Raw genomic sequence first — 27,706 nt, forward strand, 5'->3', positions numbered from 1 at the left:
GCCAAAATGGACATTAAGTAAGTTTTTGCTTGGAAGCAAATATGAAAACATTGATTTTTATCCAACTATCCCTCCGTATATCTAAGGAGAAAGTTACAACTTATTCTGTTACACTTTTAATAGGATTTTCTGTCTTTAATGCTGCGATCTTAAACATTACCAGTGAGTAAGCAAAGAAAACAATTACCAGATGGCATTTTTCAAACAAGTTTTTTATATTTATTATAATCGTGCTTCTCTACAACTAAAGATTCATGTGGTGTGCAAACCATATGTCTGACTTTATTTACCAAAGTAAATACAGAACAGCATTCCCAATAGGGGAGGTTCACACAACAAACAAAATACAGTGTGTGACCTCAATAAGGCATTCAGTAAAGGTATAAGCTGTCTCTCCCTCTATGGGGGTTCCCTCAGGGTGCTCTGATGTTGGCATCACATTCTTCTAAGAGCAGAATCAAATCTTCAATCAGGCTGTGCTCCCTGCCATGTGTCACTCTCATAATATCAAAAGCCTAAAGGGAAAAGAAAGAAGACGGATTAGAACCCCAGATTAGGCAGGTCCCTGCCTGCTCCTCGTCGTTTCCCGTGACACCAGGAGCCCGAAGAAGCCCAGGGTCTGCAGTGTGAGCAGCGCGGTTGTTCTCTACACGAGCAGGGAAGTGACAAGGGTGACTTTGTAATGTGGTGCTTGGAAAGCAGACTTACTACTTGAGTCATGCTGGGCCTGGTGTCCAACAACAATCTTCAGGGATTATTAGAGCTTAGGTTTGGTGTAGGTAAAGAGGTTTAAGAAGAGTTACTAAAACGATTAAGTAATATTAAAGATGAGCTACTATGCTGCTATCACCTTAAAATACAATTTTCATTTTTGCATGCTGCATTTAATTCTCATCTATAAGCACTGTGATACATATAATGTATACATATAATTTTTGTATTCTTTTCATGTCATATGACATTATAACATTGGCATTTTGACAGTCCCTGCCTTCACTCCCCATGTTCAATCTTCACTAAATCTTGCCAATTCCACCTCCAAGATATTTCTGAAATCTGGATGGGTTTGTGACTACTTCAGTAATAGCGTGTGATGGAATTAATGCTACTGATTTCCAAAGCTAGGTCAGAAAGGCCATGCAGCCTTTGCCTTGTTCACTAGTACGTCTGCTCCTGGAACCATGAGCTTCCGTGCTGTGAGGAAGCCCAAGCCACATGGGGAAGCCAAGTGGAGATGCTCTGGTTGATAGTCCTAGCTGAGTCCATCTTTAAAGTCATCCTAGCCTAGACACCAGAAATGTGCATAAATAAGTCTCCAGATGATTTCAGCCATCAGCCAGAAGATAGCCAGATTCCAGTCTTCCCAGCTGACACTGTGGAAAAGAGGCATTATGGAAAAGAGGCAAGCCATTCCTCTTGTGATCCGTTTGAATTCCTGATTCAAATCATCTGTGAGCATAATAAAAGGGTGGTTATTTTACTCTAAGTTTTGGGATGGTTTGTTATCAAGCAATAAATAGCCAGACTATCCTCAAAAATATTTTTGCAATAAATTAGAGATAAACAGTATCATCCTGCACTGCCCAAATTGGGGGCTCCCCAACGGGGTGGGGGCACCAGACCCATTGTCTTCAATATGAATGTGCCTCGAGAGATAGGTAAAGAGACTTTGGGGCTGTTAAGCACCCAGAAAAGCACCTGCCTCGCAGTACCATGCTCCCAGCCTTGGCTGCACAGTAGTATCAACTGGGGGCTTTCAAAGGTACCAGCGTCCAAACCCCACACATGGTCAACTGAAGCCTATTCTCTGGGGGTGAGGCCTGGGCTCAGGAGATTCTAATGTGCCCTGAGGGTTGAGAACAACTGATACAGTAAGCTCTCACCAAATAATAACAACTATTTATTATTCAGTGGTGACTTATAGCCAACATAATTACCGTTTTAATGGCTGTGTACAATTTTTTTTTTAACATCTTTATTGGAGTATAATTGCTTTACAATGGTGTGTTTCTGTTTATAACAAAGTGAATCAGTTATACATATACATATGTTCCTATATCTCTTCCTTCTTGCGTCTCCCTCCCTCCCACCCTCCCCATCCCACCCCTCTAGGTGGTCACAAAGCACCGAGCTGATCTCCCTGTGCTATGCGCTGCTTCCCACTAGCTATCTATTTTACGTTTGGTAGTGTATATATGTCCATGACACTCTCTCACTTCGTCCCAGCTTACCATTCCCCCTCCCCGTATCCTCAAGTCCATTCTCTAGTAGGTCTGTGTCTTTATTCCCATCTTGCCCCTAGGTTCCTCATGACCTTTTTTTTTTTTCTTAGATTCCATATATATGTGTTAGCATACGGTATTTCTTTTTCTCTTTCTGACTTACTTCACTCTGTATGACAGACTCTAGGTCCATCCACCTCACTACAAATAACTCAATTTCATTTCTTTTTATGGCTGAGTAATATTCCATTGTATATATGTGCCACATCTTCTTTATCCATTCATCTTACAATTCTACTCTTAGAAATTTAGATCACTACCAGTTTTTTGTTATGATGTAGCTCTTCTAGCATAGGACTTTTTTGCCTTTGCTGAATATTTGCTTAAGATAAATCTCTGGAGGTGGGATTCTTGGGTATGAACCTCTTTAAAACCATAGAGACTTTAGAGCTGCGGAGCACCCCTTCATTCTACTGGGTGTTCAGGACTAGGAGTGCTTTTGGCCTGTGTTCCTGGCTTTTTGGCCTCTTTAAAAATGTTCCCTTTAGCTGGGATAAAGGGAAACAGGCAGACAGACGGGGTCTAGATTTAGCTGCCGAGAGAGAGAAAAAAGGGAAAGGCCCACCATTCAGGTTCTGGTGTCCCAGCCTGGAAAAGAGCTCTGCCCATGGAGCTGGCTGTAATCCCGCACTGGCCCATCACCTGTGACATCCCAGCTGGAAACCCAGAAGGGGGCTGTGATGAGTCAGCGCCGTGAGGATTTGGTTCTTAGTAACCTGAGTGGGTCTGCCCTGTGGGTGCAGAGCGTCTGCAAGCAAATCCCGAGGTGCAGTGGGGCAGGGTGAGGGGTGTTCGAGATGGAGGGGAGGAGTTGGGAGTAGATCAACAACAAATGTTTGATGCCATTCAGGGAACAAATGTCTCCTGTCTCCCTCCCGCCCCACTCCCCCCGGTCCTCTGTTGTTCTAGACATCTCAAGGTCCCAGGCAGGGGCCTGCATGAGAGTGCGATTGTAAAAAGAGACTGAAGAGGTGCTTTGAGCCCTTCATGGGAAATTCTCTCACTCGAAAGCTGCTTAGATGTTCTCTTCCCTTCCACTCGACAGAGGACCAGCTGTACTTGTGATCTGACACAGGAGGGTGAATGGGCCAGGAGCACCACCTGAAAAGCTCTTTGCAGAAAGAGAAATAACGCTCCTCCCAGCCCCATGGACAGGTCTGCCGGAGAAAGGCCTGCCTGACCTGTGAGGGCTCTCGCCCTCCCGGCCCCTCACCGCTCTCTGCTGGGTGAGGGCCTGGCCTCGTTTCTCAGGAGAACTCCCAGACCAGCTTCTCTGTGTCCTCCTGTTTTATTTCTCCAGGTTCCTCATCTGGAGAACGTTCTGTGCTTCTCAGGGACTTGACTCAGAGGCTACATGACAGTCATCTTCATACCACTCTGAAGGGTAAGGTCGATCTGCATGTTTTCAAATGTATTGTAGCTCCAGCTTCCTTCCTCGCTGCCTTTCTTCCAGTCATACGTTTCACTTTCTTCTCCCTTCCAGCTTTAAGAATAAGGCCTACTCCTCAAGAGACAAAGTTAGTTAATTGTAGCTGATCTGGAGTCTTCCTGTTCATTCCTGCTCATCCCACAGCACGGCAGGTGCCTGAGCGTCAGAAGGAGGCTTCTGGCCCTGCAGCCCTTCACGAACTGCAGAGCCACAGCCAGGAAGGGAAGCCACCTGGCCTTCCCCAGGCCTCACTTCCATACCTCCCAGCCTGCTTCCTTGCGGGAGGGCCATAAAGACCATCCGGTGCAATGTCCTCATGTCTGGCCTGAGAGGGAGCCCAGGGTGAACCCAGTGTTCATTCCATGACTGCACAGTGCAGCCTCCACCCACAAACAGTCTTCAGTGACCAAGGAGAGGGCCTGGAGGGTCTCTGAGATGTGGCTTCGGGGACACCCTGAGGAGCCATGAGGTCTTCCTAGTCAAGATGCTGCTGGTTGTGACCTACGTTCTCGTATTCGGTGGTGGATGCAGCACCGGTAGCAAAAGTGGGGCAGGGGCAACCCCTGGGTGTGTATGTGTAGGATTTGAGATACTAAGATTAGAGGATCCTATCCACAGGGGTGGCTAGAAGCAGAGAGGAAATGGGCATAGCTGGGAGCAGAGGACCACATTGAAGAGACTGGAAAAAATCCATATAATTTGTCTAGAAGGTAAAACCAAGTATAAATAGGATTAACAAGTAAACACTGTAATTTTCTCTGAGTGATGGGTGGGGTAGAAGAGAAAAGGAGAGAAAGAAATAGGATTTAGTAATGTGCAAAATATGGCGATAACTATGTTCCCTGTGTGTGTGTGTGTGTGTGTGTGTGTGTGTGTATGTGTGTGTGAGAGAGAGTGTGTGTGTGTGTGTGTGTGTGTGTGTGTGTGTGAGAGAGAGTAATACAGCAGGTTGAGTATACAGGACGGGAAGGCACAACTCAGACTTGGTCCGGCGGGACGTCTGGTCCTTGTCTTGGACATCACCTGGGCCCACAGGTGAGCTGGGGCAGCAGTTCTCAGCGGTGTAGGAAGGGAGCCCTATGTAGCTGTCAGCACAGGCTGCCTCTGCATGGTGGCCACAGCCCCTCAGCCCAGCAAGAAGATGAGGAGGTCTTTTTTTCCCCCCAAAACAAAGTTACAGTAAATCTCTGACAAACCAGGACAATTGTTTGCTGTAGGTCTGTGTCTCCCTTCTCTCAGCCCCTCCCAACTGCCACACATGCACATGTCAGAGAGGACAATTTTTATTTAATTTCCTGCAGCAATATGTACAACAGATTAAGGAAATATAAAATCAGAGCCAGCCTGTGCTGGGAAAAGCTTATCTCTTTCCATTAAATTTTATTTTTTTAATGGTAGCATTTAAAAAGAGCCTGCCTGTAATCTTCCACAGAGGACCTATTTGAAGCCTTCAAGGGGGCGTTGCTGCCCCCCATGTACTGACTCTAAATGTCACACGAGAAATGGAAGCACAGATTGTCTGCCACACGACAGGCATGGCTCACTCAGGAGTAAAGATAGGGTCTTTGAAAGATCGGGTCCCCAGAACTGATTTCAATCTCATCCCAGCTTTTTTTTTTTTTTTTTTTTAAGTAATTGTAGAATTGTGGGTCATATATTAAATAAAATGAATTAAATTATGATTTAAAGTTGCAAACAATATAGCTTTCTTATTAATTTTTAATAAAAATATATTAAGCTTATCAAGGATCTCATATACTCTCTACCAAAAGCCTGAGGGAATCCAGTAATGACTTCCCCAAGCAGGATTTAAATATGGATATAAATCAGAGGGAAAAGAAATGTATGCATGATAAAAACCTCTGGAATCAGATCACAAGAGGGGAAAATGCAGGCAAGTTTTCTCACTCTGCCCACCTCAGGATGAAAGCAGAGTAGAGGGGTGGGAGGTGGTGGGCCTGCGCTGGGGCATCCAAAGCAGGACATGTAAGAAGACAGACCTACAACCCCTCAAGCAGCTCCAGAGCCACCACAGCCCTTCACAAGGGGCAGCAGGAAATCCCAAAGCCTTGGATGACCTTCCTGAGCTCACAGCACCCCTGCTGACTCCACTGTGCTCTACACCTTGTACAGAATCCACTGGAAGGACCTGTCCTCCTGGGAGGCAAGATTCCTTAAAGAAAAGATCTATCCATTCATACACTAAATATCGGCTAAGCAGCTGTCATGAATAAGACTCGTCCTTGCCCTGGGAGGAGCTCTGGCACAGCCAGAAATCAGGGTTCTAGCAGGACAGTGTGTGATAAAGGGAGATGTAAGGTGCTGGGGGGTCCAGAGGAGAGACCCCAGAAGGGGTTACAGATGTGGTGAGCTCAGGTCTGTGCCTTCCAGTGGGAGTAGCTATTCCAGAAAGAGTTGCTGTTGTGTTGTTATGTTTAACTAATCAATCGATCCAATGCATATTTATTGAGCACTTGAGAGACCCTGAAGACATCATGTCTCCTCCCTGAGCTCCGGTTTCCTCACTTGAATAATGAGGAGATTGGACTAGATAAATTCTATGGACAAACCAAGTCCCAGACACAGAGCTAGGAGGTGCAGGTTTGGTTTCATTTCAAAATGTGTTATTGATTTCTAATTTAACTCCACTGGGGTCAGAGAATTTACTTTGTATGACAGGAATCCTTTTACATTTATTGAGACTTGTTTTATGGCCCAGAATATGGTCCTTCTTGGTATACAGTTTGTGGGTACTTGAAAAGAAGTGTATTCTGCTACTGCTGGGTGGAGTTTTATAAATGTCAATTTGATCCTGTTGGTTGATGGTGTTGTTGAATTCTTCTATATCCTTGCTGGTTTTCTGTCTAGTTGTTCTGTCAGTAGTTGACAGGGAGTGTTGATGTCCCCGGCTATACTCGTATCCATAAGTCTATTGTCTATTTCTTCTTTTAGTTCTATCAGTTTTTGTTTCCCACATTTTGCAACTGGGTTGTTTGGTGCATACACATTTAGAATTGCTATGTATTCGTGGTAAACTGACCTTTTTTTCCCATTATATAATGTCCTTCTCTGTCTTTAGCAACATTTTCTTTGCTCTAAAATCTACTTTATCTGATATTAATATAGCCACTCCAGCTTTCTTTTGATGAACTGTGTTTTCATGATGTATCTTTTTCCATCATTTTACTTTCAACGTGCCTATATCACTATATTTAAAGCGAGTTTCCTATAGACAGCATATAGTTGGGTCATTAAAAAAAATCCATTCTAATAATCTCTGTCATTTAATTAGTATATTTTAGACAATTTATATTTTTTACATAGATCACTTGCATAATTAATGGGGTTATTCATATATTAGGGTTTTAAGTTTGCCATTTAAAAAAATTTTCTGTTTATTCTGGTTTTTTCTTTTTTGCTTCTATTTTCTTTTTCTTGCATTTCCGGTGGATTACTGCTTTTTTTAGAATTCTGTAATGTTTTTGAGTGTACTTGTTTGTGTGTGTGTGTGTATATATATGTATATATATATAGACATAGACATATAATTGTCAAATATAATTGACCTAAATATTTCCACTATATACATTTAGAACCACAGAAGACAGTGTTATAAATTTTGTTTCAACTGTCAAAGCTTATCTCAAAAACTCAAGAGGAGAATGAAAGTCTATTTTATTTACCCTTACTTTTGCTTACCATGTTCTTTCTTCCTGATGTTCAAAGATTCCTGCCTTTATTATTTACTTTCTGTTCAGAGAATTCCTTCAGCAATCCTTTTAGAATAGGTCTGCTGGTGACAAATTCTCTTACTTTTCCTTCATCTGAGAATGTTTTGATTTTCCCTTGACTCTTGAAGGCTATTTTGCCGAGTATAGGTTTTTGGCTCAACAGTTCTTTTCTCTCAGTGCTTGAAAAATGTGCCACTTTCATCTGGCCTCCATGTTTCTTTGTTTGTTAATATTTATTTATTTATTTATTTGGCTGTACCGGGTCTTAGTTGCAGCACGCGGGATCTTCAGTACTGCGTGCGGGATCTTCATTGCAGCATGCAGGATCTGTTTTTAGTTGCGGCATGCCGGATCTTTGTTGTGGCACGCGGGATCTAATTCCCTGACGAGGGATCGAACCCAGGCCCCGTGCATTGGGAGCACAGAGTCTTAACCACTGGACCACCAGGGAAGTCCCTGGCCTTCATGGTTTTTAATGAGAAAGCCACTGTAACTCAAATTGTTTTTCTCCTATAAGCAAGATGTCATTTTTCTCTTGCTGCGTTTTTTTTTTTTTTAATTTTTTACATTTTTTGCTGTGTTGGGTCTTTGTTGCTGCGTGCGGGCTTTTCTCTGGTTGTGGCGAGTGGGGGCTACTCTTGCGGTGCGGGGGCTTCTCATTGTGGTGGCTTCTCTTGTTGTGGAGCATGGGTTCTAGGCGCGTGGGCTTCAGTAGTTGCGGCACACGGGCTCAGTAGTTGTGGCGCACAGGCTTAGTTGCTCCGCAGCATTTGGGATCTTCCTGGACCAGGGCTCGAACCTGTGTCTCCTGCATTGGCAGGCGGATTCTTAACCACTGCGCCACCAGGGAAGCCCCTCTCTTGCTGCTTTTAAGATATTTTTGTTGTCTTTAGTTTTCAGAAGTTTGTCTAGGATGAGTCTTGATGTGCATTTCTTTGGATTTTTCTTATTTGGATTCACTTTGTTTTTTTTTTTAAGTTCTTGTAGGTTTTTTAAAAAATTTATTTATTTTTATACAGCAGGTTCTTATTAGTCATCAATTTTATACACATCAGTGTATACATGTCAATCCCAATCTCCCAATTTATCCCACCACCACCCCCCACCCCACGGCTTTCCCCCCTTGGTGTCCATACGTTTGTTCTCTACATCTGTGTCTCTATTTCTGCCTTGCAAACCGGTTCATCTGTACCATTTTTCTAGATTCCACATATATGCATTAATATATGATGTTTTTCTCTTTCTGACTTACTTCACTCTTTATGACAGTCTCTAGGTCTATCCACGTCTCTACATATGACCCAATTTCGTTCCCTTTTATGGCTGAGTAATATTCCACTATATATATGTACCACATCTTCTTATTCCATTCGTCTGTCGATGGGCATTTAGGTTGCTTCCATGACCTGGCTATTGTAAACAGTGCTGCAATGAACACTGGGGTGCATGTGCCTTTTTGAATTATGGTTTTCTCAGGGTATATGCCCAGTAGTGGGATTGCTGGGTCACATGGTAATTCTATTTTCGGTTTTTTAAGGAACCTCCATACTGTTCTCCATAGTGGCTGTATCAATTTACATTCCCACCAACAGTGCAAGAGGGTTCCCTTTTCTCCACACCCTCTCCAGCATTTGTTGTTTGTAGATTTTCTGATGATGTCCATTCTAACCGGTGTGAGGTGATAACTCATTGTAGTTTTGATTTGCATTTGTCTAATAATTAGTGATGTTGAGCAGCTTTTCATGTGCTTTTTGGCCATCTGTATGTCTTCTTTGGAGAAATGTCTGTTTAGGTCTTCTGCCTATTTTTTTATTGGGTTGTTTGTTTTGCTAATATTGAGCTGCATGAGCTGTTTATATATTTTGGAGATTAATCCTTTGTCCATTGATTCATTTGCAAATATTTTCTCCCATTCTGAGGGGTGTCTTTTCGTCTTGTTTATAGTTTCCTTTGCTGTGCAAAAGCTTTTAAGTGTCATTAGGTCCCATTTGTTTATTTTTGTTTTTATTTCCATTTCTCTAGGAGGTGGGTCACAAAAGATCTTGCTGTGATTTATGTCAAAGAGTGTTCTTCCTATGTTTTCCTCTAAGAGTTTTATAGTGTCCAGTCTTACATTTAGGTCTCTAATCCATTTTGAGTTTATTTTTGTGTATGGTGTTAGGGAGTGTTCTAATTTCATTCTTTTACATGTAGCTGTCCAGTTTTCCCAGCACCACTTATTGAAGAGACTCTCTTTTCTCCATTGTATATCCTTGCCTCCTTTGTCATAGATTAGTTGACCATAGGTGCGTGGGTTTATCTCTGGGCTTTCTATCATGTTCCATTGATCTATATTTCTGTTTTTGTGCCAGTACCATACTGTCTTGACTCCTCCAGCTCTGTTTTTTCCCCTCAAGATTGCTTTGGCTATTCGGGGTTTTTTGTGTCTCCATACAAATTTTAAGATTTTTTGTTCTAGTTCTGTAAAAAACGCCATTGGTAACTGGATAGGGATTGTATTGAATCTGTACATTGCCTTGGGCAGTATAGTCATTTTCACAATCACTTACCTTCTTGAATCCCCAGGTACAGTTTTTTTATGTTCGGTGGCATTAATTACATTCACATTGTTGTGCAACCGCTACCACTATCCATTTCCAGAACTTCTGTGTTATCCCAAACTGAAACTGTGTACCCACTAAACAATAATTCTCCATTCCCTTCTCTCTCCAGCCCCTGGTTATCACTATTTTACTTTCTGTCTCTATGTTTTTGACTACTCTATATACCTCACATAAGTGGAATCATACAATATTTGTCCTTTTGTGACTGGCTTTTTTCACATAATGTCTTCAAGGTTCATCCATGTGGTTTCATTTTTAAGGCTGAATAATATTTCATTGTCTGTATATTCCACATTTTATCTGTTCATCTGTCCATGGACATTTAGGTTGTTTCCACCTTTTAGCTATTGTTAATAATGCTTGCTATGAACATTGGTGTACAAATATCTGTTCAAGTCCTTGCTTTCAATCCTTTTGTGTATATACCCAGAAGTGGAATTGCTGGATCAAATAGTAATTCTATGTTTCATATTCTTGAGGAAGTGCTATACTATTTTTCCACAGTGGCTGCCCCATTTTGCATTCCTGCCAGTAATGCATAAGGGTTCCAGTTTCTCCACATCCATACCAATACATGTTGTTTTCTGTTTTTTTTTCCTTAATAATAGCCATCTTAGCAGGTGAGTAGTATCTCATTGTGGTTGTGGTTTGCATTTCCCTAATGATTGGTGATGTTAAGCCTCTTTTTATGTGATTTTTGGCTATTTGTATATCTTCTTTGGAGAAACGTCTATTTGGGTCCTTTGCGAATCTCTGAATTGGGCTGTTTTGGTATTATTATTGAAGTTTAGGCATTCTCTCTATATTCTGGATATTATTCACTTATCAGATATGTGATTTGCAAATATTTTGTTCCATTCTGTGGGTTGCCTTTTTACACTGTTGATTGCATCCTTTGATGCACAAACATTTAAAATTTTGATGAAGTTCAATTTGTCTATTTTTTCTTTGTTGCCTGTGCCTTTGGTGGCACATCCAAAAAAAATCATTGCCAAATCCAGTCTCATGAAGCTTTTCTTCTGTTTTCTTCTAAGAGTTTTATAGTTTTAGCTCTTATATTAGGTCTTTAATCCATGCATTAATTTTTTAAAATATAGTGTTAGGTAAGTGTCCAACTTTATTTTTTGCATGTGGATATCCAGTTTTCCCAACACCGTTTATTGAATGGACTGTCCTTTCCTCACTGGGTGGTCTTGGCAACCTTGTCAAAAATTATTTGACATATATCTGAGAGTTTATTTCTGGCTCTCTATTCTATTTCATTGGCCTATATGGCTGTCTTTATGCCAGTACCATGTTGTTTCGATTACTGTAGTTTTGTAGCAAAATTTGAAATCAGAAAGTGTGAGTCCTCCAACTTTTTTTTTTCTTTTTCAATATTGTTATGCTATTGGGGTCTTGAAGTTTCATATGGATTTTAGGATGGATTTTTCCAATTCTAAAAAAAAAATGTCAGTGGGATTTTGACAGAGATTGCATTGAATCTATAGATTGCTTTAGGTTGTATTGACATCTTAATGATATTAAATCTTTCAGTCATGAACATGGAATATTATTCTGTTTATGTCATCTTTAATTTTTTTCAGCAATGTTTTATAGTCTTCAGTGTATAAGTCTTTTACCTCCTTGATTAAGTTAATTACTAATTATTTTATTCTGTAAGATGCTACGTGGAACTGTTTTCTCAATTTCCTTTTGGGATCATTCCCTGTCAGTGTATAGAAACACAACTGAGTTTTGCATGTTGTTAATTTTACATCCTCCCACTTTGCTGAATTTCTTAGTTGGAACAATTTCTTTTGTGGTATCTTTAGGGTTTCCTACATCTATGAAGAGAGACAATTTTACTTTTTTTCAGTTTGAATGCTTTCACTATTATTTCTTCAAGTACTTTTTCCACTCTGCCCTCTTTCTCTTCTCTTTCTGGGACTCCACTGTTAGATCTTTTGTTATAGGTACCATGGGTCCCTGAAGCTCTGTTCAATTTTACCTTTTTTAGTCATTTTATCTCTGTTTTTTAGATTGGACAGCTTATATTGTTCTATCTTCAAGTTCATTATTAACTCATTCCTCTATCCTTTCCATTCTGTTGTTAAGCTCCAGTCTGTATATTTTGGTAATTGTATTTATCAGTTCTTTAATTTCTGTTTGCTTCTTCTATCTTCTATTTCTTTGCTGAGGTGTTCTATTTTTTCATTTGTTTTGAGGATGTTTGTAATTGCTTGTTTGAGCACATTTATGATTGGCTTTAAAATCTTTGTCAGATAATTCTAAAATCTGTTATCTTGGAGTTGCAATCTGTCGATTGTCTTTTTTTCCATGAAGATTGAGCTCTTCCTTGTTCTTGGTATGGTGAGTGATTTTCAGTTGAAACCTGGACATTTTGAGTATTATGTTGAGATTCTGAATTTTATGTAAACTTTCTGTTTTAGCTGGCTCTCTCCAATATTGCTCCAGCAGGAGTATGGCAGATGACACCATGTTACTGCCAGGTGGAAGTACAAGTCCAGGTTCCTCACTTGGTTCCTTGTCACTGCTGGGCTTACACTTTCTGGTAGGTAAATTTCTGCTTGTTTCCTGTAATGTGACTTAATCACTATGCTTTCGTTTTATGATTATTCTCTTAGTTATCTTCTCATTTTTTGGTTCAGAAACATACTCTTGAAACTGATATTCTCTATTTTAAGTCAGTAGGGGACAGTCATAAATATCAGAGCCAGGGACTGCCAAACAGTCCTTTGAAGGCACTACTGATGATTATGGCACATCACCTCTGCATGCCCTCTTGTCCTCCCCCTCTCCCTCCCATCTGTCCACATGTTAAGGTGATGTTATTCATTTAGAAGAGAGCTTTTTAACCTTGAGACTGCGGGCCTATAGAAAGTCCATGGAGAGGCTTCAGGTGGTCCCTAAAACCCCCTTCCCCACCAAATATTAAAAAAAATGTTGTGCAGTGTGGATACAGGGTGGGGGGCAGGGAGGTGGGATGAATTGGGAGATTGGGATTGACGTATGTGCACTGCCATGTGTAAAACAGATAGCTGGTGGGAACCTGCTGTATAGCACAGGGAGCTCAGCTCAGTGCTCTGGGGTGACCTAGATGGGTGGGATGGGGGGGGAGGGAGGGGATATATGTATACATATAGCTGATTCTCTTCGTTGTACAGCAGAAACACAACATTGTAAAGCAACTATACCCCAATTTAAAAAAAAATGTGTGTATGTTCTTTTTCTCTGGTGAGTCAGTGGTCCTCACACAATTCCTAAATAAGAGCATGACCAAAGAGGTTAAAAATCATTGTAGCAGATTAAGAAACGGGAGCAATAGACTTGCAGGCTCTAAATCATCCATTTAGAGGGACTTGAAATCGGGGTGCAGGCTGGAGTAGAGAGAGACCAGCATGTGCTTGGAGCTTTCCCTGGATGAGCTGGAATAGCTAATAACCACATGGGTATGAGAGGAGCTATGTTGGGGACTGGGCCTGAGCTCCCTATTCAGGTGCAGAAAAAGCTAAAAAGATCCTCAAAGAAGTGTACAATGCTTCAACATAATGAAATATGAGATGAGAAAAAACATTACAGTGTAATATAAGAAATTTACATCTAAGTAAAAAATGGCTATTGAGGGGGAAGAAGTTTGACTTTTTCCAGCCTGACTTCAGTTAACAAGGCACTACTAACAAAGCAGCTAGTCTAGCCCAGGGTGAGGGAGCTGGCAGCGTGCAGAGCTCACAGAAAAGAAGCAGGCTCACTGACAAGACAGGCCAGATGAGAATGGTTGCCCCTGAGGGCCAAGAAGTCAAATTAGTGGCTAACAAAATTCTTCTAAGAAATAAATGGAAAGAAATGAAAATAGATTAGAGACAGGAGAAAGCAAGAGGGAGGTACTGTGAAGGGACCCCAGGACTGTCCTGTGGCAGCAATCACAAGAATTTCAGCTGAGCCCAGGGGAGATGGGAGCCTAAACCAAATCAGAGCTGGGCTAAGAGGATTCCTTTCCTGGAGGAGGCTGGGCCTAATTGAATCTGTAACTAATTTTTGTTTCTGAAGCTTTTCTCATTTTTGTTCCAAACTCAGCCTTTGAAACCCTTATTCAAACTCTGTCTTTCATCCTGTTATTTCCAGAGTTTCTAAGAAAGAATGTCTGGGGGTGCCAGTCTAAAGAGAACATCAGTTTAAAAAGGCAAGAATATATCTTCCCTTGCCCCTCTCTGGGTTACCTGAGCCCTGAGAAAGCGCAGGAGGAGAGGCTTTCTGCAGAATGAAACTGCCCTGCTTCTAGACTCACAGGTGCTATGAACTTGCAAAAAGACGGAGGTGTGCAGGCTGTCCCTCTGTGTGATACTGTGATGTATAATAAGAAATATATACTTGGTCTTCATCCCTATTTCTGGCACTGAGTTCCTAAAGCCCTTGGAATTTCCTAAGTGATGAAAATGATCAAGGTGTCTTTATTATTTTAATACGGTGACTTTTAGAAGCACCTAAGGATGGGGGCTGGTTGCCAGGATAACCAACCATATGATTAGAGGGTTGGAACTTTCAGGGAAGAGGAACTGGAGGTTGAATCAATCACCAATGGCCAGTGATTTAACCAGTCATGCCTCTGTAGTGAAGCCTTCATAAAAACCCACAAGGACAGAGTTTGAAAGCTTCTAGGTTGGTGAAAACATGGAGATTCGTGGAAAGTGGTGAACTCGGAGAGATGCCCTATATGCATCTCTTCCATCTGGCTGCTCCTGATTTATAGCCTTTTATAATAAACGGGTGATCTAGTAAGTAAAAATGTTTCTTGGAATCCTGTGAGCTGCTTTAGCAAATTAATCAAAACCATGGTGGCATCCTTGGAACCTCTAAGCTATAGCCAGTCAGTCTGAAGCATATGTGACGACTTGGGCTTGTGACTGGCATCTGAAGTGTGGAAGGCAATCTCGTGGGGCAGTGGGATCTGATGCCATCTCCAGGTAAATGGTGTCAGAATTGAGCTGAACTGTAGGACACCCAGCTGTGTCAGAATTGCTTGTTGAAGTGGGAAAACCCCTGCCACGCATTGGAATTGGGTGAGCAGAACCTTACCCTGCTAGTAAATGGTCAGCATATGTCCTGAGAAGATCTGGTCCACTAGCCACATACATAGTACATATACATATTAGCTAAAAGAACAGGGCCAGGGTGGTGCTTTTAAAGACCTCTCCTCATTAAAAAAAATCCATTCATTCAAGTAGGTACTTGATAGAACTTGCTGTGTTCAGGGCATGTGTCTAGGTTTGGTAGCCCCAGGAGATACAAAAGGTATCCTGTGGAATTCCCACTCACCTCCAGGAAATGGAACACACCCATGTGAACTGCTGGGGAGCAGTTCTATAATATAATTGTTCAACAGGGGAAACACTGTATAACCCCAAGCTCCAAATGCAAGTGCTAAAGGGACTGGGTAGTGAGGGAGTGATCAGAACAAGGGTTCCTACACAATAATAATCCTTTATACTCTCAAAACACTTGGGACTCAGCCAAACACACCCTTACACACTACCTTATCTACTTCTAAAATAACTCTATGGGGTAGGTATGATCCTCATCTTTAAAATAAGAAAATTATATTCAGAGGGATTGAGACTTGCTTCAAGTCATAAAAGTAGTAAATGACGGGACCGGAACCTGAACTCTGAATCCGAGTGTCTTCCTACTACGTGACACTGCCGGGGTGAACATCTGCTTTCTGGTCGATAATCAGAACCCAGGAGACTCCGTGTCTTTTCCAGAGCCAAGCAGGAAGTTTGGGTAAGGCCAAGACTAACCCCAGGCCTCACGACAGACGTTCTGATGCTGCTCCGAGGTCTTTCATTTGGCAGCTGTCAGGGTCCATATGTGGGCTTATCTTTGGTACCAGGAGCAGAAGATGCTAAAACAATCACCAAGGGAGGCTTCTGGAGGAAATGAGGCAAGCTCACAAGAAGGATGTGAGGAAGACAGAATGGAACAGGGCACGAAGGGTATAAAAGGGCAATAAGAGTGTCATAAGAAGGGCTGGTGATCCGCCTGGCCCACAAATATCCCGTAAATCTGTATCTAGACGTCAGTGTGGGTTCGTTCATGCTTGTCTTTGCAGCTGAGGGTATGAGATGTCTCCACCAAGAGTCCTGCATGTGATGGCAATGATAAAGCCTCACGTGAAGAGCAGAAAAGATCCAAATCCCCTCACATTTCTCCTTCACATCCTCCTCGGAGTTGGCACCAGGACCTCAGCGGGATCTGAAGGGATTTCTATACTGAGTGTTACTAGAGAGTCTCAGTTATTTGCTGGGCCAGTCTAGAGCCTTGGATTCCAGTCTGGATCTAATGACTTGTTCACGTCTCTGTTTCCTCCACTAAACTGTGAGGACAACACTGGGCCTTATTCAGATTCATAGAAGCATTTAATCAACACATGTTAGATTAAATCGAACAGACTGGACCTGGCTCTGGTTCAGTGTGACTCCAAGCCTTAGCTCCTTCAGTTTTCAAATGGATACGAAAATGCCTGGCCCACTGGCCTCAGATGGCTGTCATCTGTCATGAGGGCCAGATCAGTCATGTACGTTTGAGCAGTATTAATACTTTCTAGTCCCATAAAACATCAAGGACTAATCTGATCACTTATAAAATACCTACTTGGAGGTGACCCTGGGTTGGGTCCATCATATACTTGGGAAATTTCCTCCACGTTGTTTTTCTGTCAGAACATTCACATAGTAGACCCTCAATGAGTCTTTTCTTTTCTGCCCAACTGATTTGACTGGCTGACAACCATTAGCCAGACCAGAAAAGGAAAGTTCTCCTGAGACTGCAGGAGGCTTCCAGTGTCCTTCCATCAGTCTGGTAAAGATGTCAGACAAGGCAAAGAGAACAGGAAGAGCTGAACACCTTCAGGAATCCTAGGGTTCTTCCTGTTGACCATGGGCTGATTTCAGTTAGAGATCAGGAAAAGGCAACAGGGCTAGCATTCAACAAAAACCAGCATTGGGGAATCTCACTTTTAAGAATCCCGTAGGCATTTGTTATTTTTCTCATCTAAATGTGGATCAGCCAGCCCCTAGACACTTCCTGAGAGATCCTGATTCAAGGCCCGGGTCTCTCCACCCTTCTGCGGACAAGGGCATCGTGGCCCAGAGGACCCGGGAAAGTGCCAGGTGCTGCCCATGAAACCCCACACACCAGCTCTCCATACCCGCCACCAGTGCCTGGACCAGATAAGCACATGAGCTCTGCCTTTGGAAGCCACGGTTTGGGTGAGGGGGAGCTCTGCCAGGGTGGAAAGGCCAAGACAGCAGAGAGCCCTGGGCCCTAGTGGCAGAGGAGACTCACTGAGAGGGTGAGGACAGGCGTCACTCTTTAACACTGCATTCCAATGCGGACCCAGTTCTCCCACTTAGTTTCTCCGCACTTACTGCTAGCACTGTATTGACCTCTCGGCCTCGCTCCCTTCCTCCCTTCTTCCTCCTCCTTCCTCCAGCAGTGAGTACTTCCTAAGTCCCAGACCTCACAGCCTCCTGGGGGGCGGGGCAGCAGGTATTCCTGCTGCCCTGTGATGAGTGCTCAGCCGGCAGAGTGAGCGGAGTTGTAGGGGGGCAGGGAGGACACAATATTCCAGCTGGGCCTTAAAGGGTCAGTAGAGTTCTGCCAGGCCCAGGGGCTGGGGTCGGGGGAGGGCATATAAGGCAAAGGAGACAGCTTTGAAAGGACCATGCCTGGGCAACGGTGAGCGGCTCAGTGTACACCAGCTGTGTGTGTGTGTGTGTGTGTGTGTGTGTGTGTGTGTGTGTGTGTGTGTGTAGGTGGGTGGGGGGAGGCTGGAGGTGAGGAGGCTGCAAAGGTGGTCTGCAGACAGGTGGTCAGGGGGCTGGGAATGTGGATTCTGTTCTGTGGGTGGGAAGGCATGGAGAAGGGTGGCCTGTCCACGGTGGAGAAGGGCACAGGCGCAGTGGTGTCTGAGGCCAGTTTGCACCAGTTAGTAGGAGTTGATTGTTAAATTTTACTGATTTTTGTGAACTGGTTGATTCGACATTGGTAGTTTAAAATCAGCAATGGTGGGCATGTTTATACCAAAGGAATCGGCAAACATCACAAATCATTTTTTTTTTGAAGCTGGTTTTTAACATTTATGGGTACGTGTTTGTGTACAAATACGCGTGTGTGTCCATATGTGTGCTTGCACATGTGCATGCACACACGTGTGTAGAGTCGCTAGGAATCACAAGGAAGAGGCCTAGCAACAACCAGGAAAAAGTATTCCAGGCAGAACTACATGCGATCTTGGCACACTCACCAGCCTCAGATTCTTCATCGCTTGGGGAAACATGCCTTGATGTAACTGCAATTTGCCAACTTTCATTACCTGCACGCCTCTGACAGGATGGTTTCCTGGGAAAAAAATCCTGGAAGAAAACAAATGGCAAACAGTGTCAGTAGCTCTCACTGGTGCAGTCAGCATAGTCAGGAGACTATGAAAGTGGGAGCAAACGCTGGCTGTGAATGCCAGTGAGCCGCTGAGAAGAATCAGCTTTGCCGCCGGGAGAACATGATACTGAGGGAAGAAGCACACTATTGGTCTCCTGTTCCCCAGAATGCCTTTTGCACTGGGCATTGCAAAAAAATGACAGGACTGGAATACCTCTCTAATAAACAATGAAGGAAGACAATCTGGACCTCTGCGTTTATATTTGGCAGGGGGTGTAGGGACCAGGTGCTAATCTTATCCTCCAACCTCCCCCATGAAGCTCCAACACCCAGGATAGCCTTGGACCAGAAGCTGGCCTCTCAGTATATAATTGTTAAGTAAATGAATGAAAGCTTTCAGGACTCGCCATCTAGAAATGCCCACACACTCCTTTTAACCGCAAAGCCCCCCGAGTCTCAGTGCAGAGACCATCGTTCACCACAGTGCACCTTCCTTACAGGCCCTGTGTATTTATTCTGTCATCACTGGACTCTGTTTCTTTGTTTGTTTTTGTTTTTAACATCTTTATTGGAGTATAATTGCTTTACGATGTTGTGTTAGTTTCTGCTGTATAACAAATTGAATCAGCTATGCCTATACATATATCCCCATATCCCCTCCCTTTTGCGTCTCCCACCCACCCTCCCTATCCCACCCCTCTAGATGGTCACAAAGCACTTAGCTGATCTCCCTGTGCTATGCAGCTGCTTCCCACTAGCTTTCTGTTTTACATTTGGTAGTGTATATATATGTCCATGCCACTCTCCCACTTCGTCCCAGCTTACCCTTCCCCCTCCCCGTGTCCTCAAGTCCATTCTCTACGTCTGCATCTTTATTCCTGCCCCTAGGTTCATCAGAACCATTTTTTTTTTTTAGATTCCATATATATATCACTGGACTCTTTGGATTCAGACACCCCATCTGTGTTTGCTGCCGTGTTGCATGTAGGAACTCTGTACATACTTGACCTCTTTCATACACAACAGAATAGAACAGGGTGTTGCAGTGGACCGAAGAACGAAAACCCAGGGCTATGTTTCAGACCCAGTGTTATTTCAACTCGATTCAACAAGAATGTATTATGTTAGATTCAACAAAGTGTGTACAGTTTGGCCTCTTCTGCCCCCCACATCCTCTAGCCTGAGAGTCTCCTGAGCTCCTGCTGTACGTGCAAGATCGATCCTGGGGCCGGGGGACATACTATACTGTAGATATATGATCTTTTTCCTCAAGGCCCAATAATCCCATGAGACACAAGGCAAACATTCATACCACAGTTGAAAAATATCACAGAATAGAGCATGATTTAGTGTCCCGATGAAGCCTACATTAACTAGTAGATGGCAATGCTCAGTTCAAGAGTGTGGAACTGAGAAAATGATACAGGAGTTATGAAAAAGGAGAGTTATGATGATGGGTTGGACCAGGGAAGGTTTCCTGGAAGAGGGAAAGAGGACTTAATCTGGCTCCCCAGGATCTGAGAAGGTTTGTCTCGGTGGGGAAAACGGAAACGCATCCAAACTGTTGGATGGCACGAGCGAGGGTGCATTCCAGATGCTCCCCGTCCAGAGAACATAGGTGCCTGCCTGTAGGCCTCCAAAAGATAACCCTGAGTCGTGACTTATACGGGGCTTACCATGTGCCAAGCACTGTTCTGCTCTTCATTTATGAACTAGTCATGGAACCCACATTTAGGCTCTACTGTGTAATAAAGATGAGGGAGCTTTATCAGGAGAGACATGTATGTTCTCTGATTAGTGTATTATCTTCAAACCATCCCCTCTCCCTGAACCCCAACTCTTCCCCACATGAAATGTGATATAGAAACCTTTTTCATTCAGGCTCTCAAAGAAGTGGAAAGCAGTACCTCAGAGAGAGGTATTTAAATTAATAGAAGGTCGGCCATGCTTCTTTTAAACAACTGAAAAGGGAGGGAAGGGGGGAAACCTGGGTCCTGGATTTCCCATCGTCTTCTGAGCATGCCAAGAGATCAGTCACATCACCTCTCCCCCTTACAAAATGAACATCATTATCTACTTGTGTGGAAAAGATTTTAAGAGCCCCAGACAAAAGGCTTAAATATAGGACGCCACTGCCCTGTACTTAATTGCCTTGGACACTTTCCTTGAAAAGCACACCTGCATTTGGAACTTTATTTTATTGCTGTGAATGTGGCATAATTAAATTTAAAGGCCAAAATGTAATTTCATACTAATAATCATTCCATTAAGTGGATGTCTGTCACATCAGTTAGCAGAAGGAAAGAAAATCTTTGGTTCTATGGTGGCAGAGAAAGTGGTGCATAATTACTCCATGAAAGGTACTTGCTCTGGTTGCTTAAAGATATTAAAAAATGAAGTGGAGTTTAATCAGGAGAGGATGAGGAAGTGTCTGGGAGGGGGACTTCCACATAAATATTTACAGAGCAGCCTAACAGCTCTGGCAGGGGTGCTGAGTGTGTGCCTGGGTTGTTTCTGGAGGCCTCCCAGCTGACATATGGAATAAGCATCATGATTACTTGCTGGAATAGCACCCCAAGGAAAACTGGTGATGCTCACTCCTGCTGGGAGAAGTTCTCTACCCAGGGCATGGGCTTTCATCAACTTTACCGTGTGTGACAGTGATGAGAGGAGGCCTGCAAGAGGTCTTCAATCACAGGACTGTCAGGAATCAAGGCCAGGCTGAGAGGCTGAACCAGAGAAGGAATCAGGGATGCCTGAGGACTGCGAGGACTAAAACAGGAGTTTGAGTGGGAAGGTGAGGGGAAGGTGTAGTAGCTAGGAGAGGCCAGGTACTGTGCCCAGTGCACAAAGGATGCAAGAAGCCCACGGTCAGTCCCTGCCCTTGCTTAGTATACAGTCTAACTGCAGATATGAAGCAAACTGAGTTATGATACAGAGAGGACTGTGAGAGCTGCCAGACCACGGCACAGACAATGGGTGCTCCAGAAGCAGTGGAGACCGCGGTGATCAGGGAGATTCCTTGGAGCAGCAGAGCTTGAGCTGGTTCAGACTGGTGGAGGGGATGGGCTGCTAGGACAGCATGTGGAGCATGGGAAGGGCGGGTAGCTCTGGCAATGGTACAGGAGGCTGGAGACAAAGGGCCAGTGAATGCATGATCTGAGCGGCAGCGAAGAAGAGCGGGAGAGGAGGTGCACCTGAGGCCAGGCTGTGCAGCGGCATCCACGCCAAGCTAGGAGGTTTAGACTTTGCTTGCAGGCAGCTGGGCACTACAGAGGGGGCTGAGGGTGTTTCATCAGAATAGGAAACAGGATAGATTGGAAAAGAGACTCTAGAGGCAGAGAGACCTGAGTCAGGATGTGGTAATGAGAACAGAAAAGAAGGATCTGATGCAAAAAATGTCCTACAGCTGATTCAACGGGACTTGGAGACTTGCTGGGGTCTGGCAGTCAGAGCTGACTCCAAGATTCAGAAATTGAAATGCTGCCACAAAAAACACAAGCAAACTATGCAATAACAAAATCATTCAGCAAGGCATTCTACTTGTTTGGGTGTTGTTGTAAATTTTCTTTTCATGGGTACAGTGCTAGCAATCACATGGTCCAGGATGCTGGGCCTAGAATGGAAAAAGTGCCCTTGGTGTTTCTGTGGTGAGTAAGTGTATAGGAAGAAGGTGTTTAAACAAGCAGAGAAAAGGAGCAGCACACCTGCTAGTTTAATTCAGACCCATAAGCACCAAGATCTTGCTGCCATATTCTACAAGGAGGCTGAGGGTCAGGGAACTGGCACGTCTCAAGTTAAAAGGGGGTAGAGAAAAACATGGCAGGACCTATGCTGGCAGGACCTATGTTGTTGGTCTTGCTGAGGTTTTTCCACATGATGCAATTACCAATCACATTGATTCATTACAGGTAGCAGTTTTGACATTTATATGACAGGAAAAACCATTTATTGTTAGGATTATTTTTTAGAACTGATATAAAATACATCGCTGAATTTAAAACAAGAGCTTAACTTGACTGTATAAACTGTATTTTAGAGTAACCAAATAGCTATAATGTATGAATTTTAGCTGATGTGAATTTTAGCTGATTAATGTGAAATCTAATTCTAATGATGGAATTAGAAAAATCAGCATTTTGCAACTCTTGAAGAATCCACGAAAAAAGTATCACTAGATGAAATCAGTAGATCAAAGAATGATGGAAAATTTTTAAATGAATAAATTAGGTTGTTACCATATGAACTCACTGATCAGCCTTAGCATCACTAAAGTGGGACAGCCAGACATTACATGCTATCTGATATGATGCAATAAGAAGGATTTTACACCACCTATAAAGGATCCTTGCCAAAAAACAAAAACAGAAACAAAGAAACTGAATTTAATCAAGCCCATAAAGTTAAATTCCATTTCATAGGAAAAACAAGGGATAGAGGAACAAATAAAAGCAACCAGCTAAATTCGAGATATGGGAAATCCTACAGGACCTTCACCCAGGATCTTCAACAGGTCAATGGCATGAAAAGAAAAAGATGGCAGGGGAGGAGAACACTCTAGATTAAAAGAGACTTAAGAGATACAACAGTCAAATGTAATTTGTAGACCTTTTGCATCGTAAAATAACTGTAAAAAGACATTTCTGATTCAATCTAGGAAATGTGAACATGAAATGGCATTGTGGGTAAGAAAATGTCCACATTTTTCAGAGATACAAACTGAAGTATGCATGGGTAAAATGATGTAATGACTGAGTTTTGATTTAAATTTCTTCAGCATAATTTCTCCTTCCAGCAATGGTGGGTTACCCTGTTTCAGACCAAACTCTGTGCTAAGAACAAGAAACGTTAGACAAAATATTTATAAAAATCTGTTTGAAGGTGTCAAAGAACCACAGAGGGACAGGGGTCTGGATGTGTCAAAATGGCAGAAAGAACAGAAGCTCAAGTAGGTGATCCTTACATTTGTTGCTGCTTTTCCCTTTGCTGATTTGAAAGTAGAGGCAGATAGGCTAAACAGCTGAGCAGAAGTTTTGGCAGTCTCAAGGATATGGAGACACAGAATTTGGAGTTCAGGGCTTAGCAAAGATGAAAAGGAGCGCTAGTAAACATCCCTGACTTTCATTTGTGACCCCCACCAAAGGGCTACAATCCAGGAATAGTGGTAAGCCAGAAACAGACTGGCCCTCACAAAGACTGAATCATTTCAAACCCTGATTGGAGTAAGGTGATCTGTTTCTACCCTGACTGCCAAAAGCAAAAGTAAATTCTCTCTGAAGGAAGATAACATAATCCTGAATCTCAATTATCTCTCTAATTTTTCTACACAGTGTCCTGCATTCAGTAAAATTATAACCAGGCATACAAAAAGACAAGAACTGTCTGAAAACCAAGAGAAAAACATAGACAATGAAACAAACCTACAGGTTTGCAGATATTGAGGCTCTAATAAATCAATTAAGAAATAATTATAATAAGTATGTTTGCAAACTTAATAATAGAAAAGAATTTTAGCAGAAAAATGAAATTACATAAAACATAATGAAAATTCTAGAACTGAAAAATAGAAAACTGAAATTAAGATCTCAATAGTTTAACATCAGACTTGTCACAGCCAAGGAAAGAATTAGAGAACTGGAAGGCAGGTCAAAAGAATATATCAGTTGCAAAAAAAAAAAAAAAAAAAAAAAAAAAAAGAATATATCAGTTGCAAAACAAAGAGAGATGAGGAAATGGAAAATAAAGAGGAACACAGGTCTCGTATAGGTAAACTGGAATCTCAAATGAGAGATGGGAGAGAATGGCAGAAGCAATATCTAAAGCCATAATGGCTGAGAATTTTCAAAAGTAATGAAAGCTAAGAACTGCAAAAAGAATAAAATAATTCAAATAAGGGGAAAAGAGGGGGAAGTAAGGTGAGAGATAAAATAAGTGTTGCAAAATCTTGATAATTATTGAAACTGGATAATAGATATATGAAGGTTCATTATATTCTATTTTTGTGTATGTTTGAAATTTTTCATAATTAAAAAAGCAGGACACTGGGTTTTACTTTTTCACCTTCAGAAGTTATGGACTCTGGTAGATAACTGCCCCAAGTTTCAGAAGATTTTGGAATTTTACTTAATTCTAAGTCTTATATAGAAATGAAATGATACACACAATGAGTGGCATACAGTGGCCTTCCACACTGTCGAGACATCAGATCGACACTACTTGATAGCTAGAAGTACAGCAGATGTAACAGCAGCTCACACTCAGCATTAAGAAGCTTTGCTCTAGGTCTTAAATCAAGTGTAGAAACTCATTGTCAAACACCATGGGTAACTGAGACAAGGAAGCATGAAAAGGCAGATAGAGTCATAGGATGTTCCTTAGGGTCTGTTTGAGTTAAACCAGCTGCTGTATGGAAGTTATTTATGCCTTTGTGGTAGGGTAGCTTTATTTGTAATATGATACATTTTTGTTGTTGTTAGTTAAAAAAAAAATGATCCTAACATTGGGAAACAAAACCAAAGAAAAAAAGACAGACTATACTGGGAACTTCAGAACAAGGAGAACTATTTCTTACCATTTCTTTATTAATTCACACAGTTAGTCTGGAGAGTGGGGTGATGAATCCTTACTTCTCCATTACCTCTACAGCTTGGTTCTGTTGGTGACAGGAGGATCAGGGCCATGAATTCTCACTTGTTTCCAAAAGAAAAAGGTCCTGGCTTCCAGCCTAGATTGAACCCTCACCTCTTGCTCCATCTGTGACATGTGCTGTCAGCCCCACAGCATTGAGAAAGATGGCTCTGCCACACACACCCCACCTCCTGCCACCTGAGTATAGGAAAATAAATTCATAGTGCTCTTACAATCCCACCACACATTACAATGGGATTTTACAGTGTTACACTGAGACTTTGTCTCAATGCAATGAGATTTTTCTTGGGTTTATTTTATGCCATAAAATGAGTAAGCAGGATCATTTCCTTACACAAAGAATGCATTTCTGCTTCTCTTAATTTCCCCCAAATAGGTCCTTCACTCACAAGGCAGAGCTTTCTTACTCTCAGAAAGAAGTTTGACAATTTAGAATTATTTGTATATGATCCATTGTTCGAAAGAATCTCTAAATCAGATAATAAGTACAAGAGAGCTTTTAGTTTATTTTAAATGCTCATGTAATTCAGCCTCTGGAGCAGAGGTTTTATGGTAGATAAATTAGAATGAGGGAGTTAGAGGAGATTTGGATTTAAGACCTGGTTCTTCCAAGCAGTTAGCAGAGTGACCACTTCACATCACAATTAACCTGATGGTAAGAAAAGATATGGGAGAACATTTGGGACTGTCAACCACATATAAACCCAAACTAGTATTATTAAGTTTCCAGGGATATTGGATGTAAGGTAATTAGTTGCAATGCACTTTTACATCCATATTGAGATAAACAATGGGAAAAAAAAAATCACTCAATTTTGTTGCAAAGTGTAAAAAGATAGCCTAATAGCACCAAAATAGTTACATTCCAAAAGCCAAAAGACCCACCTGGATCACCTGTATGTTTGCCTGTTTCTTTTTAAATGCAAGTTGAATATTTAGCAACACAAAGAGAAGCCTGGTGGGGTCTGGAGAAATTGAGAAGATACTGGCTGAGTAGCCAGAAGCTGCCTCCTTAAGGAAAGACTTATGATGCAGATAGGGTTAAGTGTCCAATTTTGAACCTAAAAGTTTGAGTTTTAGCTTTCTTTTTAGAAAAATGAACAGAGAAGACATTGCCCATACTTATAACTTTCAACTTAGGTGTGCTTAGTTTCATTTAATGCTGATTTGTGCACAAATTTCCTCATGCTCTTTCCAGACCTGCTCATGTGCTGCCTGGCCCACTGGCAGTTTGGCTAACAGCAGGGAGACATCATAGGCCTGTCCATGCAGTTGGCCTTGCATGCAGCACAGTGGAAAGAACTGGTCAGAATCTTCCAGGCAGGCAGGATGGTACTCCACTGTATGCAAATAGTCCTTTTTAATACTCATAATGGTGAGAGTACTGTCCTTTGTCTGGCTTTTGCCTGTCTCATATCTTACAGCACTTTTTTTTTTAGGGTGTGGAATATTTAATACTATTTTGAAATATTTCAGAAAGGCCAGCCAGCATGACTGAATTATACTGTAACTATAATTTAGTTATTAAGTCCTTAGGAAAAAAATGGCAGTGAGATTTTCATTAGAAAAGTTCCACTTGGGGATTTCCCTGGTGGTCCAGTGGGTAAGACTCCACGCTCCCAATGCAGGGGGCCTGGGTTTGATCCCTGGTCAGGGAACTAGATCCCACATGCATGCCGCAACTAAGAGTCCGCATGCCGCAACTAAGAGTCCACATGCCGCAACTAAGAAGTCCGCCTGCCGCCACTAAAAGATCCTGCATGCCGCAACGAAGATCCTGCACACAGCAACTAAGACCTGGCACAGACAAAATAAATAAAAATAAAAATAAAAAATAAATTTTAAAAAAGTTTCTCCCTTTAAAAAAAAAAAAGAAAAGTTCCACTTGTCCTGTATAATGTCTATTTGTCCACTTATATGGGCAATAAAAGACACCTCTGAAGTTCTGGATATGTACTCTAAATCCCCTAAATATCTGAATACACAGATGGTCATATCACTCTGAGATTATTTCCCAAAAGGAAGCCCTTGAGTAGAAATTTTAAAATTTATTTTCATAAATTATTTATTCATTTGGGCCTGTTCAGATTTATGAAAACTGTTTTAATGCTGTTTCTGGTAATATGGCAAGCTTAATAGCCATATTGATTATCTCACTGAAAACAATGTAAAATGCTAGATAAAATATTTTTAAAAGTAATAATGTGCTGGCAAGATAGTAAAGAACTGTCAGGCCAAAATATAAATGAAGAGGTACCCTTGAGAAGTAAGTAGGATTGTGAAACCACTGCTATACTGGTGTGCTGAAACCTCTGGCTTCATCTGCTTTTTGGAGCTTGTGGGGCAGAAGAGCAAGCTCAGTGTCTACCCAATGGTGAAGGGTCTAATAGGGAAGCTTCCCCTCTTGCCAATCATGGGAGACAGATTACATTCAAAAGAGTCACAGTAAGGCTGACAGTGGAAGCCAGAAGCCAGTAGAATGATACCTTCAATGTGCCTAGGAAAAATTATTCCTAGTCTAGTATTCTATATCTTCAAAAATATCTTTCAAGAATCAAGATGGAGAGGTAAAGGTTC

At 42.1% G+C, this 27,706-nt stretch overlaps 1 protein-coding gene across 7 annotated transcripts in view; it reads right to left on the reverse strand.

Annotated features, from left to right (window-relative positions):
- Positions 1-212: 212 nt before the first annotated feature.
- Positions 213-27,706, reverse strand: part of SMYD3 (SET and MYND domain containing 3) — a 715,741-nt gene continuing 688,247 nt past the window's right edge. For all 7 annotated transcript variants that reach the window (XM_059905341.1, XM_059905330.1, XM_059905320.1 and 4 more), the window contains 2 exons: positions 18,351-18,459; positions 213-515 (listed from right to left, as the gene is read on the reverse strand). In XM_059905341.1, the coding sequence (XP_059761324.1) occupies positions 414-515; positions 18,351-18,459 (211 nt within the window). In that variant the 3' untranslated portion in view covers positions 213-413. The remainder of the gene's footprint in view (positions 516-18,350; positions 18,460-27,706) is intronic.

The sequence above is a fragment of the Balaenoptera ricei genome, chromosome 1 (assembly GCF_028023285.1).
Source record: "Balaenoptera ricei isolate mBalRic1 chromosome 1, mBalRic1.hap2, whole genome shotgun sequence".
In the NCBI taxonomy this organism is placed as follows: Eukaryota; Metazoa; Chordata; class Mammalia; order Artiodactyla; family Balaenopteridae; genus Balaenoptera; species Balaenoptera ricei.